The sequence below is a fragment of the Pezoporus occidentalis genome, unplaced genomic scaffold (assembly GCF_034315485.1).
Source record: "Pezoporus occidentalis ecotype Australia unplaced genomic scaffold, CSIRO_AGI_Poc_V1 ctg19, whole genome shotgun sequence".
Lineage (NCBI taxonomy): Eukaryota > Metazoa > Chordata > Aves > Psittaciformes > Psittacidae > Pezoporus > Pezoporus occidentalis.
The window spans coordinates 7,023,048-7,038,815 of record NW_026913748.1 but is presented as its reverse complement, the minus strand read 5'-3'; the positions used below and the strand labels follow the sequence as shown (position 1 = coordinate 7,038,815).

The window sequence follows — 15,768 nt, the reverse complement described above, 5'->3', positions numbered from 1 at the left end:
ACACCACTCATCCACTAAATATTGGCCAATATTAGCTGAAAGGTTTAAAATATTCACCTAGCTCATCACTGTCCCAGTGATGTAATGTTTGCAACAGTCCCGCCAATGCTGCACACAAGGGAGGTTTCTGTGAGAACCAGCCTTTTCTCCTTCAAGAATATGTCTCCCGCTCGTTTAGATTAATTGATTTCACACACAGTTGTTTTTGTGTGTGGCCTCCCTTGATTTTCTGAGCTCTCTTCGCTCCAAACAAAACAGCTTAGGGACGTAGATGGAGCCAATTGCATTTTGGAAGAGGGAGATAACACCTCAAAGCCAAACAGAAAAGGACGTTTCTTGCTTCAGAGACCTCTGGATTATGCTTTGAGACAGCTTGACAAAAGCATGTTTCTGGGAACGCCATAAAACTGCTTCAGAGACACGCTGCACAGAGCCTGGCAGGAAAAAGTTCCCCACAATGGTGGGAAGGGGAAAAAGTAACTTCTGAGCAGAAAGATATATGGCAGTGAAATTGCAAACAATAGATGACCAAGGAGCTGTCTCAAATTTTAAGACATCCTGATTTCATACAAGAGCTCGTAGCTGGACTGAAAGAGCACCACAGTCCTCATCTGTGCATGGAATATGTATCAGGCAACTGCGTGGTGCACTACCAAACACTGGCTCAAAAGGAAAATTTATCTTGGGAAAGAAATCTGGATATGAATTTGAAAGCACAACACAGAGCAAGAAAGATTAACTGCCCTCAGCCTCTCCAAACCAGCAGTGTGGACACGCCACGAATTCAATCTGCAGTGAATTACAAGTCATCACACACAAAGTATTGAAGCAGCCAGCCAGGAAAACCAGTGGAAATACACTTTTGTAGATCTGGTCAGAGAATGGAATCTCTGTTCCCCAAGAAGGGCTGGGATTTCAACATTTGCCTGCATCTCAAATAAGGATAAAAGGTCAAAATATAACACTATTTCATGCCATGAACAATTCCAAGTGCTTTTCATTTGAAAATGCAGGGGGGGAAAAAATCCCAAGATATTACTGATAGACACAAAACATTCAAAATGTTTTACCAGCATTTCCTCTGTCTTTTCAAGCACTGTTGGACCCCAGGCCTTGGGGAAAAAACATCCACGTTGATGCAGACACAGACCCACCATCAGTGAAGGAAAAGTTGGTACGTGAACTGTAACAGGAGCTTGTCCCAGATCCAAAGGCGTCATCTACCTGAGGGTGTTAGGAGAGCTGGCTGACGTCCTTGTGAGACCACTCTCTATAATCTCTGAGAAGTCGTGGAGAACAGGGGATGTCCCAGATGACTAGAAGAAGGCTACATCACCGCTATCTGCAAGCAGGGCTTAAAGGAGGATCTGGGAAATTACAGGCCCATCAGTTTTACTTCAGTCCCCAGGAGAGTTATGGAATGACTCTTCCTGGGGGCTATCACAAGTCAAATGAAGCATGTGACTGGGAAAAGCCAGCACAGATTCACCAAGGGCAAACTGTGCTTGACAAACCTGATTGCTTTCTATGACAAAGTCAGTTGCACAGCTGATATGGGGCAAGCAGAGGACATTGTCTATCTATCTGGATTTCTCCAAGGCTTTCCGTATGGTTTTCCACAGCCTCCTCCTAGCAAAACATGCATTATGGTCCAGACAAGAGGTCTGTGCAGTGGTTGGGAACTGGCTGACCGGCTGCACCCAGAAGGTGGTGGTGAACAGCTATTTTTCAAACTAGTGAGGGCCCCCAGTGATCGATATTGGACCCAGCACTGTTTAAGATCTTCACGAGTGATCTGGAAGATGGGATCAAGTGCATCCTGACCAAGGTCTCTGATGATACCAAACTGAGTGGGGAAGTGGATACTACCTCTGCAGGGAGAGGTTACCCTGCAGAAAGACCTGGATAGGCTGGAAGAGTGGGCTAACAAGAACCTCATGAAGTTCTACAAGGACAAGTGTAAGGTCTTGCACCAGATGACTGCCTGGACCAGATTATCCTTGAGGTTCCTTCCAACCTGGTATTCGATGATTCTCTAAAAATGTAATCTTGATCCAAAACAAAAGATTTGGGATGTTGACCTCAAATTTGAACTCTTGCTTCAGGTTTAAACTTAAAATGACATTTAAGTCTGAATGTCAATTGGAAACAGAAATCATTAGGTTTTGAAACATCACTATGGAGAAACATGTTTTCCTTCTGAAAATTTTAATTTGGACCAAAACATGTTTTCTTGTGAAAGCCTTTTTATTTACCAGCTCCACAGTTGCTTGTTTTGCTGCTTAAGGATTGGGTATTTGCTCCAGCCATATAGACGTCCGCAATGGGATGCCTGGGGACACACTGGAGATTCCTTATGGAAGTCCAAGAATTCGGCACATCTGCACCCAGACCTGTTTAGAAACCTGAAATATTACAGAGCAATTAGAGATTTTAACAGGAGTGGACAAACAGAAAACCACCTTGCAGAGAGATGAAGAGTGGGGTCTGAGGTACTCCCAGATATAGATACCCTCCAAAGCAGCATCTCTTTCGCAGCATATGTGATTACAGACCTCTGTCCAAAGGTCTGTAATCTTGAAAAACCTTGGAAAGCAAAAGGCAAATGGGCCTGTGGAAACACAAAATTACCTCTAATCTCTTGCTACTTATTTAATATTAATTCTTTGCAGAAAAACACAAACAAAAGCCTAACTCCAACTCCGAGAATCCACAAGATTTCTGAAGACATCTTTAGGCAGATGCATGACTACCAGCAACCTCTGTCCTGTGCAGAAATAACCTCTCTGTGGCAGAGAGGACAATGAAAGGAAGCAGCAATATGTCCCAAACGCAGGGATGTAAACTTTGACTGAAAAGGTAACTACACCACTAACGTCTGCTGGTTTGGACACACGGGACAACAGCTATGAACATGCAAGTCTGCGCAGCACAAGACAGCACAGCAAGTCAATTTATGGTGACCAGTCACAGATGCAGGACCTCAGATTACAAGTCATCAAGATGGTCTGGAAGATCCACTCAGCATGATACTGAAGTATGCTGAGAGCAAGCCCTACGAAGGAAAGAGTGACAGAATCAAGTGATTAATTTGATGTGATGACATTGTTATTAAAGGCTCCTGCCCATTCTGGCAGAGGAGCTGAAGGCAAAAGTAAAATGTATTTAGGTGGAGTCACAGCTGTGACTGAGGAGAGCAGCAACATCTGCCTGAGACCCATGAATCGTATTCAAGCAGCTCAGTGACGTACAACATCAGACCAGCACCTGCTAGATTGACAGACCTTCTGGGTGACAGCCCATAACTTGGGAATGGGTGTTGTTTTTGAGCTCTTTCAATCCCAGGGTGATTTTGGAAAGCTATGCCCACCCCAGAGCAGCCTCTGATGCCTGTGAATGAGCCACAGTTTCCACAGGTCCGTATCCTCCCCTGCTCAGCTTGGGATCGATTTCACGAAGCATGAAGTTCACCGATTCAGATCTCACACAGGATTACCAAACGTGACAGCAAACTGATAGAGGCTTCTCTCTGATGTATTTAAAACACATTTTCCAGTTCAGCTTTGTCCATAAGCTAAAGGTAAGCTTAATTAACGCAGACTAACTCTGTCTAAATGTAATTACTTTTCATATTGTTTGTAGCTTGGTTCCTGCTTGACTTGGAAGCGTTACCTGATGTCTTCAAGTAGGGCCTGGTCCAGACTGTGAAGTTTACCCCATAAAACTTTGTTAGCTCATGGATCGAAAAGAATGTAATAAAAACACACCCTCCCCAACACCCCAGTGAACACTGTTGTGATGACATAGATGCCCATGTAGCCGTTTCTGTATCCACAGGCATTGCTGCTACTGCCTTCATTCATGGTCTTTGGAAAGGTGTCACAGATACGCAAGCAGAAAAGCCTGGCACTACTGAGCTGTGCCGGCACTGCTCTACCATAGTCACAACCTAACACAATCAGTCAAATTCAGACAGATTGATTGGAGTAGATTGTTCCTGGTGTGTGAGTCTGATCTAAATGGCACCATTTTCTTAGATGATACAGAAGTTTTACATGCCTTGTGGACAAAAAGTTTTGTTAGGTGCAATGGGGTTCTATGCCACTGGAGTGCAACAGTCATCGCGCAGAAATACAGACCCACACTTGGATCCTCTCAGCATGCTATGGAGAAGACAAGCATCTCCCAAGCCTTTCAGGATTGTGCAAACTCCTTGGAAAATGGCAGAGATGTTGAAAGAGCATGTGCAGCTACAGTAAAAACTGAACATAAGCAGTGCTGCACTTACCAAGCTTACCCAGCTGAAAACCTTCTTGCCATTAATAAAAAATTAATGGAAGTTCATTTTGTACTTTGGCAGAACTCCCAAACAGGTTGTTAAGAATAGGTGGAAACTTTTTCTATAAAAACAGAGAAGAAACTGGGACAGGTAACTGGTCGTAATTCACAGGAGCACTCACTCCACTCTACCTACATGGCAGGCTGCACAACCTCTGCAGGTGGAATTACAGCTGCAGCCACCCGCGAGGCTGCAGATGTTGGTGGGAAATCTGCTTTGTATACACCATGCACTGCAGCAAGAAAATCAGAATCTTCTGCTACTGGGTGCAGAGTAATGGGGCTACCCCCTGAATACCTGCACCATCACCATACAAGACTGTAAGGCTCCGGTTAGTTTTCAAAGATGCAAAGCCAAGCAGAATTGACAGGGATGAATGGCTACGGGTCACTTCAAACCGTCCCAGTTGTAACACAGAAATGATAATGGCAAAATATTTACTAAACAAAACCCTGACATTCTGCCAGGACCAATACTGACAGCAATTATTAACGAATCTGGGCCACAGAATATAATGAAGGAAACCTCTAGAATTTCTGTCTGTAAAAAGAGGCAGGAAAAAAAGGAATTTCATTTTCTTTTGTAAAATATCAAATGTGTAAGTACTGTGGAGTACTTAGAAACACCTCAGAGAGTCATGAACCTGACAGTCACAAAATTATTTCTTCTGAAAAATGTTGCATTAATGAAGACATATTTGGGCTCATCTGTTTCTCTCAGCATTCTTTGATGCATAACAAAGCTTGGGAATGTTTTCACACCTAAACAAGGGAGATTCTCATTTAATTTGCTTTAGAACTCCAGCTTGTCCATAATAGAGGTGCTACAATGCTTCAGGGCTCAGTGAAACAATGATACCAAACCAGCCAAGAAGCCGAACAGAGAACAACTGGAAAAAGAAGATAAATTTAGGGAGATCACTGAAATACTACTATTGGTATAACTGTTGTTAACCCCCTGCCCTTGATGATGAAAAAAACCAACCCAAAACATGTGCCTCACCCAAACACTTCAGTCTCCGTCATCTCCAACTGAGATAGAAGAGTTCACAGAAAACATAATTTCCGCAAATCCCTCAAATAAACTAAGAATGGAACTTCAAGTGTGTATATAATTCTGTATCTCTACATGCAAAGATACAATGTTGTTTTCCTTTTCTTTTCCCTAAGAGAAAAACTATCAAACCCTTTGAACCTTTCCCATGAGCTATCAAAACCCACAAATTAAACTAAACCAAGAACTCTTTTGCACATCCCTGCACACATCGGTACCGTGAGCTCTCTGACCACGAACCGATTCCCACTCTAGGAAGACTCACTCCCTTTGAGTATCCCTGCTAGAGACCTACATCATGCATTATTTGATCTCATTTTGTCTTGTCTAATTCTGCTCCAGATCCCGAGGTGAAGGTCTGCAAAACAGAGCAGTCATTTGGAGTAATCAAGTCCAGACTACTTAAGCCTGCCCAAGTGTCAAAAATAGCTGAACCTCAGCAAAAAACTGGGACCTTTGACAGTGTTTCAAGCCGGATACCCCAAATCACTAGTCATTGCTCAAAACCCTGGCCTTCATTACCTTTCCTCTGAATATGAGAGTATTAAACACAAGGCCACCGGGTTAGCTCAAAGAGTGACAGAGGAGGCCAGGATTCAAACCATCTCTCTCATGTGGTAGACCACAGCATTAGTTACACGACAAGCAGGCATGCCTGGAAAAGCAGAGATCAATTAGGGGTCTCTTGCAGGGTTATGCAGGGCACGACTGGTTTGATCCGGATGGTTTTATTTAGATGAAGAGGGCTGTCAGGTTGGGCCACGTTTATTGTCCCAAACTTTGAAACTCTAAAGAACGTGAATTCTGTCCAGCCTGACAGAAACAGGAGCACTCCATCTCCTCTGCTTCTTCCTTTCTCCAGCTACTCTGAAGCCAAGGGGCACATCACTCTGTTCCCAAACAAACTGGGATGAAAGCCAGCTTGGGGAAGCCCACCTCTGAACAAACTGAAATGAGGAAGATGCCTCTATTGGGAAGCACCTACAGACCCCACCACTGGGGTCCCAAGCGGGACAGAAAGAAGCACCATCCCTTTAGAGATGTCTAGAGACCTCCTCAGTGTGCCTGGTCTCTGTTTGAGAGCAACCACAGCCAGAAGGAAAACATCTGCGGGCTGCAGTGGGATAAGGGGAGACTTCCTGAAGCCCACTGTGGAGTAAATACTGAGAGAAACCAGGGATGAGAGAACAAGGGACCCTCCAGTCCTGAGGGCTGCACAACCATGTTTAAAAATAAAACCTACAAGCAGGGAGAACTGGCTTGCCCAGGACCTCGGAAGAGCCAGTGTCTGCCGGAGAGAGGGAGCAAGCAGCAAACCACCAGCCCAAGGCAGCCAGGAAACGCTGCAGCAGGAGCCAGACCCACAGCTCAGCCACAAGAGAACAGGTCAGCTTAGGATGGATGAAGCCGGCTGGGGAGTTAAATTTAGACAGGTAAACATAGCAAAGGGAAGAGATGGGGTTCACACAGCCCTCACCATCTGCCGCTGCCAGGCCCTGGGGAGGACCCCCCCAAAAAGCTGCTGGGGGCTGTGGCTGGGGCACTCCAGAATAGAGCCATCAGGAGCGAGGAGGTGAGGGAGTGCCCAACTGCCTGGATGTTTCATCCCTACCATTTGCTTCAAGGACTTCCCTGCCAGGCTGTGTTCCCAGGAAGTGGGAATGCTGTTGAGCAAATCATCCAGGACACTGCAGCCTGGATACACACAGCCTGCAGTGCTGGGTACCCATGGTGCACAGGGACCGTGCAAAGGAAAGGTACCAGTGAAACCCAACCAGAAATATGTGGGTCACAACCTCAGTGATGCCATTTGGGTGCCAGAGCCCTGCTGAGCTCCCTTTTTGAGGGAAAAAGAGGTAAAAAAAGAGGCTTGATGATTGCTCGTAACACCTAATGCAAGAACAAAGAGTTAAAGTCTTGCAAACTCAGCCAAACTCCACCTTGAGTCATCCAAACCCTGAGGACTGGAGGGGACACACAGCACTCGTTTGCCCACAGTGCCTGCAGCCCTGATGCAACCTATCAAACATCACTGCCCATTTCACAGCTCCCAAGGACAAGTGGGGGATCCCCACATATGGACAGCCTGCCATCTACAGTGGGCTTCTATGGAGAGTGGCCCCGCAATTACAAGATACATGAGAGCATCCCTACTTTGTGGAAGCTGCTGTGTTGAAAAGCAACAATCTGCTTGCAGTGACCCTGTTGCTCCACCTCACACAGAGCTGGGGAAGGCTTGCGTAAGCTTTATCAAGGCCTAAGCCAAAGCTTGGAAGGGGATGGTAGATCACAGGGTCTGTTCTTGTCGGTAATTCTGTCCATATGGTCTCAGCCAGTTATATCTCTGCAGTGAGCCCGAGAACTCATGCTCCAGTAAAGTGTTTTTTCCAAAAAGACATTCAGTCTTTATTTGAAGATTTTAAGAGCTGGAGAAGCTAATGTTGCCTTTGGTTGTTTGTTCCAATGGTTAATCACCCTGCCGTTAAAAACCTTGCCTGTTTCTAATGTGAATGCGTAGAGCTTAACACCCAGGCACATGCTTTAAGTTCTCCCCTTGAATTAGAAAGCCCTCCAATGCCAGCTACTCCCAGTGCCACTGAAAGTGCTCAGGTATCACCCCGTGCTACCTCTTGATTTTCCTTCTGAAACATGACTTAGGTCCATATTCCTTAAATCTCCCATTAGAAAATGATTTTTTCCAGCCCAGGAGAAATTCCCATGACTGTTCCCTGCACTGCCTTCAGCTTTAATGAAGTCTGTGTGCCTTTTTCCAGCAAGCGAAGGTCCCTTTCTATGTGAAAAATGAAAGCAAATCACGAACTGCCCTGTCTTACATGACAACATGCCGTGGCTATCCGCATCCTGCTTCTTTTAAAAGGACTGAGTTTAAAAGTCTCTCTGAAATGCTCATTGTGTGTGTGTCCAATTAATTTGGAAATGATGAAATGGTTTTCACTCGAGCTTTGATCAGCCATTAGGAAAAAAAGATCTTATGAACAGAAACAATTTATATTCATTTAAATGAGCAATCATGTAGGTTTCAGAAAAGAGCTGGTTTGCCTGCACGCCTTGAAACCCAAACCCAACAACTTCAGGACAAAAGACTTGAGATCTGAAGCAGTCCAGAAACAGGGAGGCCTACTGGGCTGGAGAAAGGAACAAACAGCATCAAAGGTGACTCTACTGATTTATTCTTTTTCTTTAATTTCACAATATTTGATCTCTTCCTAGAAGTCGAAGCTCCTGCAGACTTCGCTATACAAGAATTTCAGTTTTTCTTTAAAAAGGGGTGGTTTTGTCTTTGCAAAATAAGTCTAGAAAATAAAATTGGGACATACCTTATTACCTTGAAAAAGAACCCCCAACTTTTTAGACCCAGCTCTTTCAAAACTTCCATTTTTGTTTTCCAACTGATGTAAGGAATTCCAGCAGATTGGGAAGGAAGGGGCCGAGAGAGAAGACATCTCAGGGAGCCTGCAGCCACAATTTCAGCTTTCCCTAAGCGGAGGTTAGTCACACATGGAAGGACATTTTCATTGCACATGCACTAAAGATAGGGAAAACAACTGTCCCTGGGGGACAGTCCCTAAGTGGCTGCATACAGCTACCCAGAGGAGGGGTGTGCTCATACTGAAGGCACAGAAGGAGCTAGGGAGGACTCATTTTCAAAAGGGAAGAATCCCTTACAGACACTCCTGGGCACAAAAACACAAGTGAGCAACAAAGCCTGGGAGCAGAGGAAACTCATGGCTGGAATGGGGCCAGCTCACCTCCCCAGCTCTGCTTCCTACCCCATACTGGAAGTTCAATTTCATGCTCTTCTCTTGATATACTTGGCTAATTTGTTTAAAGATGGAGGAAAAAAACCCAACCCCAAGTCCTTGGGCTACCTTCATTGACATGTGTGGCAACTTACCCCATATGCTGGATGCTTGGGTCAAAAAAATTCCACCTGAATTCCTGCAGTGTTCAACCTTCACCTTGGATAAGCCCAAGTATCTATGCATAGGACACAGGTTTAAGAGGAGTCTGTCTCTTCTGCCAGTTTTAAGAAAGCCCACTTCTTTCTCTTTTGGGAAGAACATGTACCCAACTTGGTTCAGCCTTTACAGCAGCATCTGTGCATGTGACAGAAGACAGGCACTCACAGGTGAAATTGGCCACCAGCAGAAAAAGTGGTTGCTTCAGCTTGTGTGTCGATGCCCAGTGGCAAATGTGGGAAGGAAGGGCAACAACAGGCTCATGCCTGAGTGCTGGTGCCCCCCTGCAGACCTCCCACCTGCAGGGGAAGGTGGGGAGACCTTAGAAATACACATGTACCAGACAGGCTCTGAAAGGACAGACAAAGATGACTGCAAAGGAAGGAGATACCTTGTGTGCCCAATGCGTGTGCCCAAGGCTGTACAGACATAAAAGCCCAAGTAAAGGGCAACATGAAAGAGCCTTCCATGTAGAGGCAGATAAGAAGGCATCAGTGCAAAAGACAGTCCGTGTATGCAGGTGATGTGTGATAGAGCAGATTATATCAGAAATGTGCAGGTGAACACAAGGAACGTGACGTGCATGTACCCAAAGGTTTGGCCATGAAGAAAATGAAGAGAGAACGTAAATGCTGGTACATGTGTGAGACACAGCTTTGTCACAAAACAAAACAACCCCAAAGATGAACAGGATGATGACGTGTGTGCAGGTGGCAGAGCAAAGGTGATGATGATCACACACTGGAGTGCAGGCAGGAAAGAGGCAGGTAAAAGTTGGATAGAGAGCGTGACAGGGATGCTCATCTGGTGGCGAGCGAAATACATGAAAAACACAGGGCAACAAAGTGGTCACAGCACACAAAAACATGTTTGGGGAAGTTATCTTGCCCATACCACTAAGGGAATTATTGCACCATTAATTCCCAGGAAAAAAAAACAACCCAACAACCAAGTTTCATAAAACAGCGCATTTGTTACAGACATAACTGGGATCCTCATGCCCTGGTACCATGAGACCCAGTACTCCATTGCTACTCATCTGTGCTTCTGCATGCACAAGCACTTTCTCTCACGGTACGTGCCACGGCCCGTAATGGCATATGCTGTCACACCTTGAGCACACAGGCTGAAGGCCTGGGTTCTCTCACACACAGGGAAAGGGCTCTCAGAGAGTAACATCCCCCGCTCGGAGTCACGTCCATCTTACAGAAGTAACATCTGTTTTGCCAAAATCATGTCTGTCATGTCCGGGGAACATCTGTGTTACCAGCACAAGGTCTGCCACCCCAGAGGCACATCCCTCGCACCCTAGCATCATCTCTTCTGCCACAGTCAGTCTCTCCTACCGCAGCAGCACAGCCAAGGCCACCTTGGAGCCAACTCGCAACCAGCCCCAGCCCCGTCCTCCGGTCGCCCCTCTGCTGCTCTGCGTCGCTAGGGGCTCACCCGGGACTTCGGCCCGGCGGCGGCGGCTCAGCCCCCGACGTCTCCGCTCCCTGGCCGGGGCCGCCCGCCGCGGGCGCTTCTTGCAGCCGGGACCGCCCCATCCCCGCGGCCCCGACCGGCGGCTGCAACGGGCGGGAGGCGCCCCCGGGCCGCGCTGCCGGGGGTCGGCGGCTGAAAGCGGTCGCGCCTCCTGCGCTGGGAGAAAGCAGCAGCCCCCGGCACTGCCCGCGCAGCCTCCCGCCCCTTCGGGGGCCGCCCGGGGAGGCGTCCGGCCCCAGGACGGGACGAGTCCGGAAAGCCGTGCCACCCGGCACGGCAAAACACCTCCCGCCCCCAGGCCTTCTCCCGCCGCCGCGGGCGGGGGCCGCCTCCTACCTGCATCTCCCGGGCGCCGCGTCCCCGGCCGGCGGCGGCAGGTGAGCGGGCTCCCGCGGCGGGCACGGGGCTCCGCGCCCCTCTCCGCGGCGTCGCGGCGGCCGGAGACCGCGAGGGGACGCACCTGCCCCTGGGGCCGCGGCCCCGTCGCCGTGCCGGGCCGAGCCCCTCTCCGGCAGCGAGAGGGGAACAGGGGGAGGCTGCCCGCGCTGCCCTGCCCGTCGCCGCGGCTGCGCTGCGCTGCGCTGCGGGAAGGGCGGCACCGAGGTGACTCCCGGCCGAAGTTGGCGGCGGCGGCGAGTGCCGGGCCCGGGAGGTGCCGGCGGATCCCGGGGGCTCCGGCCGCCTCCGCCACGCCTCCCCCCGCCCCGCTCCCGCCCCCCGCGCCCTGCGCCCGCCCCGCGGCGGGCACCTCCGCTGCCGCCGGGATGGGGCTCACTGGAGGGGACACGGCGGCCTCCCCCACCGGGTCAGCCCCGGGGATGGGGCGGGCAAGGGCTGGCCCGGGGAGAGGTGCGGGCCCTCTGCCGTCGGGGGCACCAGTCCCGGCTGGTCGGGAGGGCGAGAGGGGGGAAAAGCAGCTGCTCCATGAGGTAGAGGGGAGTGGGCTGGCTCCCTGCCTCCGGTCCCGGCAGCCGCCCGGTGCCTGCCTTCCCCCTGTCTTCGCCGTGCACGGCGCCCGCAGGGACCCTCAGTCACTCGTGGGTCGCTCCAGCACTCCGTGGTGCTCTCGCCCTGGTTGCTGGGCCCTTCCGTCTGTAAGTGCCCACCGCGCCGGGCAGCCTCCAGCACTTTGGCGTAAGCTTCTCGCTGTGTGTGCTCACGGGCACCCTGCTCATGTGGGACCCGGCCTGCGGGGCAGCGTGCTGGAAGCCAAAGTCCCTCCGGCATGGGCTCCCAGAGCAGGGGTTTCGACCTGGTGACCCCCTGCTTCATCCAGGGAATTTTGGCGTCTGTCTCCCAGGGCAGGCAGTGGGGGGGGTGCAGGGAAGGTGCGAATGAGGCAAAGCCTGGTTCTGGGATGCTGTTAAAAAAGGCTGGCAAAGCTTGGCAGCGAAGGCAGCACACAGCTTGTGCGAAGCTCTTGATGGGGCTGGCTCGCAACAGGCACATCCATCCCTTGCCTACAACACCAGGAATCACACCGGGGGCTCTCCCCCACCTCTCTTCCCATAAAACTTCACAGATTCACGGCCAGATCCTGTTCTCACTTTTCCTGGCAGAAGCAGGGAGTAGCTGCACAGGCATTAGCAGGATCACTGCAAATTTATGGTGCTGTAACTGAGAGCAGTGCCTAGCCCTTGGGATCGTTGGGCATCTCGGCGCACGAGGAGGCGGGATTTACATGCCTGGCCTTCGAGCCCGGTGGCAGCTCTGCAGTAGCCAGCGAAGCCAGAATTTACACTTGTTGTGTCGGGATCCCCATCTCCGGGCCTCACAGCATCAGGCATCCAAAAATCTCCATGTGGCGGGAGTGCAGAGCCTCACACACAGTGCAGTGAGTGCCTTGCTGCTCCTACACATGAACAGCCTCAGGCATATGAAGATTTAAAGGGACTTACATCAGGGAGGCGTTTGTCCCCCTGGAATTACTCAAATTTGTACCAGGTTGGGACTTAGTGCAGCTACAGGCATGCACCCCATGTCCTGGATTCAGCTTGAACCATGACACCCCTGCATGAACAGCTCGTTTCAAACAGCCCTGAGCATCTGCTCAGGTTCAGAGTGGAAATGCTCGTGTGAGCATTTTTAGAGGTGCAGGTAAATGTTTGAATACAGGCTACATGGTACAAATAATTGAAGGCTCTGGGAGTCTTAATTTATGACCAACTGTTCCAGTGTTTCCCATCAGTGTAGTCATTAATGATGCTTTCTTTTAATGGGAATAGGGGATAGAGGAGGTACAGCTGGAGGTAAATAGTAACCCAGTGTTTGTGGTAGGAAATAAGGAGCCATTGTCCTCAGCACTATGTAACTAGAAAGATAATAGTTGGTACAGCAAATACCAGCTAATTAGAGGGCAAAGGCAGTCTTGAAATTGCAGCTGGCTGCAGGAAATTTTAGGTGCCAGCTTTTTCTCTCTGAGGTAAAGCCGGTTTACCATATGGGCTGTTGTTCCCTGCTTGTCTGGCAGACTTCTAACTTGCACATTAAGGCACATTGCGCAGGGCCAGGGTGGTCCTTTGGGGACCTAGCAAACAGCAGGGTCCCCTCCTGGAGACCTGGAGGTGTGAAGGGCAGCATCCCAGGGCTGAGGCTCGGTAACAAATTGCTTGGCCTGTTGAGTAACATACTTACCCACTTCTGGTGCTACAAGGGACAGCTGGCCATAGCAGGTCAGCAGGCCAGGGGTCCTCACAGGAGTCCTGCTGGGGCTGACATGACTTCACCCCAAGAGGTAGTGCCTTACATCAGGGTTAGAGGTGGCAGAAGGGGAGGGCAGAGCCAGTGTAGAGCAACAGCAGAGATGGATGGGCAGGAGTGGACACACATGCTCCTTAAAACCTCCAGCTATGAAATATATGGGTTATTCAGAAAAGTTACCAGCTTATTGAAAGACCACACTACCTTAGCATAGTCCATGGAGAAGGTGAGACTTCCTGCAGCTTTAATGATTTCTGGCTGTTTCCGTTCCTGCTTTGGTGGGACAAGAAGAGCTGTCAAGGGGCACGTTAGGTGTGTGTCAGTCCTGTGGTGGTGCTGGAAGGGCAGGAAGAGCAGGACAGACAGCTGGGGGTGCACATCTCAAAGGCTGGGTGGGAGCGGGCCCCTGGCTGGCCGCTTGAAGAGCTGGAGAAGAGGCAAGAGGTCCTCAGCCAGCAGTAATGAGGTGCATGGCCCATCTGGGAGGGTGCAGGTCACACAAGGGGGAAGACTTGGCACCCTTGCCAGCACTGAGGTCAAAAAACACAGAATGAGTTGATCATGGTGCTTGCATGGGTGGGTGAGGACAGGAGACCACTTACTGCTCTACCTCACTTTGTCCTCTTTGCTGAAATGTCTTTATTGCTTTTCTAGTGGAAGGAAAAAAGTTGGCTGCCTTCTTTTCTCCTTGTTTCCCCTGCAAGTTTGCTTTATCCTCCACCAAAACAGTTCCCCACGAATATCATATCATAATTTTTGTCCACTGAAGCTATTCCTTCATCTACAGAAGATGATGGATGAGGAAAGGGCACTTGTACCATGACAGCGGTGATCCTCACTAGGTATGGGGGGTATCAGCTGCCAGTAGGAGGGGCTCCTGTCTAGTCTCAGCTGCTGAAGATGTCATCCAGATGTTCTTTAGAAGATACTCCAGTATAATTAAGCCTTACTGATCTAATAGTAAGCAGTGTCCACAGTTAGAACTGGGCAGGATGTGGACTTTACTCCATGACCAGAGGCTTGGATGTGACTAATATTAGTGGGAAACACAGTCACAGCACACCACGGAAGATGCTGTATCTGATGAGTTGTAAAAAGTAGCTTAAGCCCATGCAGCCACCTGGATGCCACATGCTGTTTTACTTCTCTTCATCTCACTGAAACATTCCTATGGCTACAGTGGCCCTTACACTCCTCTTTGTCTTCTACTACAGTGATGGAAGCTGTATCTCTCATCTGGACAGTCTCTGCTGCTGGTGAGCAGGAAAAAGGTGGGGAAGAGCTCAGATTGCCTGATATATGGAAATACTCAGCTCACGTGGAGGATGAGCAGAGTGATTTAAAAGGTACAGTGAACATACGTCCCTCTTAGTTAATGGCATGACCCTGCAGAATGTATTCAGAACCTTACCACTGGAAAGTCATTCATGTGGCTCCAACTTTTCTTAACATAGATATAGGCCCAGTCTAGCATTTCTGTGGTTCTCATAAACTCTGATCTCTTGAGAAGTTTCTGCCCTCCCTGTTGCACCTGCACGATAAACTTCCCCCTAGTGAGATGGTCCTGTGTCTTCCCTGCATGCAGGGCAGAGCCAAGGCTGAGATGGTGCCTGTTCTGCCACATATTCCAAGGAATACTTTCCATGCTTCTTTCACTGATATGGACCTTTTTTTTGTCCTTTCATTACCACTCACCCCACACTCCTGTGGTAGGATTAGTCGCAGTAGTAGGAGCAAGTCAAAGGGAGTGAATCTGTTGTGAGGAACTGGACACGTTTCCAGCAGTGAGATTTTTATGAGTCAAGGTGGAATTCACGGAATAAAAAGCTGGAAATGGAAAACAAACCCCATCTTGGGCTCCTGCCAAAGGAGAGCTCGTTCCAGACATGTTACCTGATCTGACCTGCCTTGCAGGTGTGAAAACCTTCATTGACCCATCCCCATGTTCTCTACCTGCCCCTGCAAACACTGAAGGAAACCACCACCTTCTTCCCAGCCGCTGCCCTCGTGGGAAGCAGCCAGTTTCCTTGAGGCATAAAGCTCATGACCTGGGAATTTGTGGCACTCCGCAAAAGGAAATATAGGCTAAACTTCTGAAACATTTCCTAATGTTGACGTCTTTCAAGCGGTGGAATCGTCTCCCCAGGGACACGTGGGTGCTCTGCTCCTTGAGTCAGGGAGACAGGACTGGACAACGCGCAGGGAGACGTA

The 15,768-nt window shown here is 49.3% G+C and overlaps 1 protein-coding gene across 1 annotated transcript in view; it reads right to left on the bottom strand.

Moving 5' to 3' along the window:
• Positions 1-11,296, bottom strand: part of WNT5B (Wnt family member 5B) — a 74,009-nt gene extending 62,713 nt beyond the window's left edge. Inside the window, exon 1 of the mRNA XM_062616593.1 lies at positions 11,194-11,296. Within this exon, the coding sequence (XP_062472577.1) occupies positions 11,194-11,199 (6 nt within the window). The 5' untranslated portion in view covers positions 11,200-11,296. The remainder of the gene's footprint in view (positions 1-11,193) is intronic.
• Between the last annotated feature and the right edge of the window lie 4,472 nt (positions 11,297-15,768).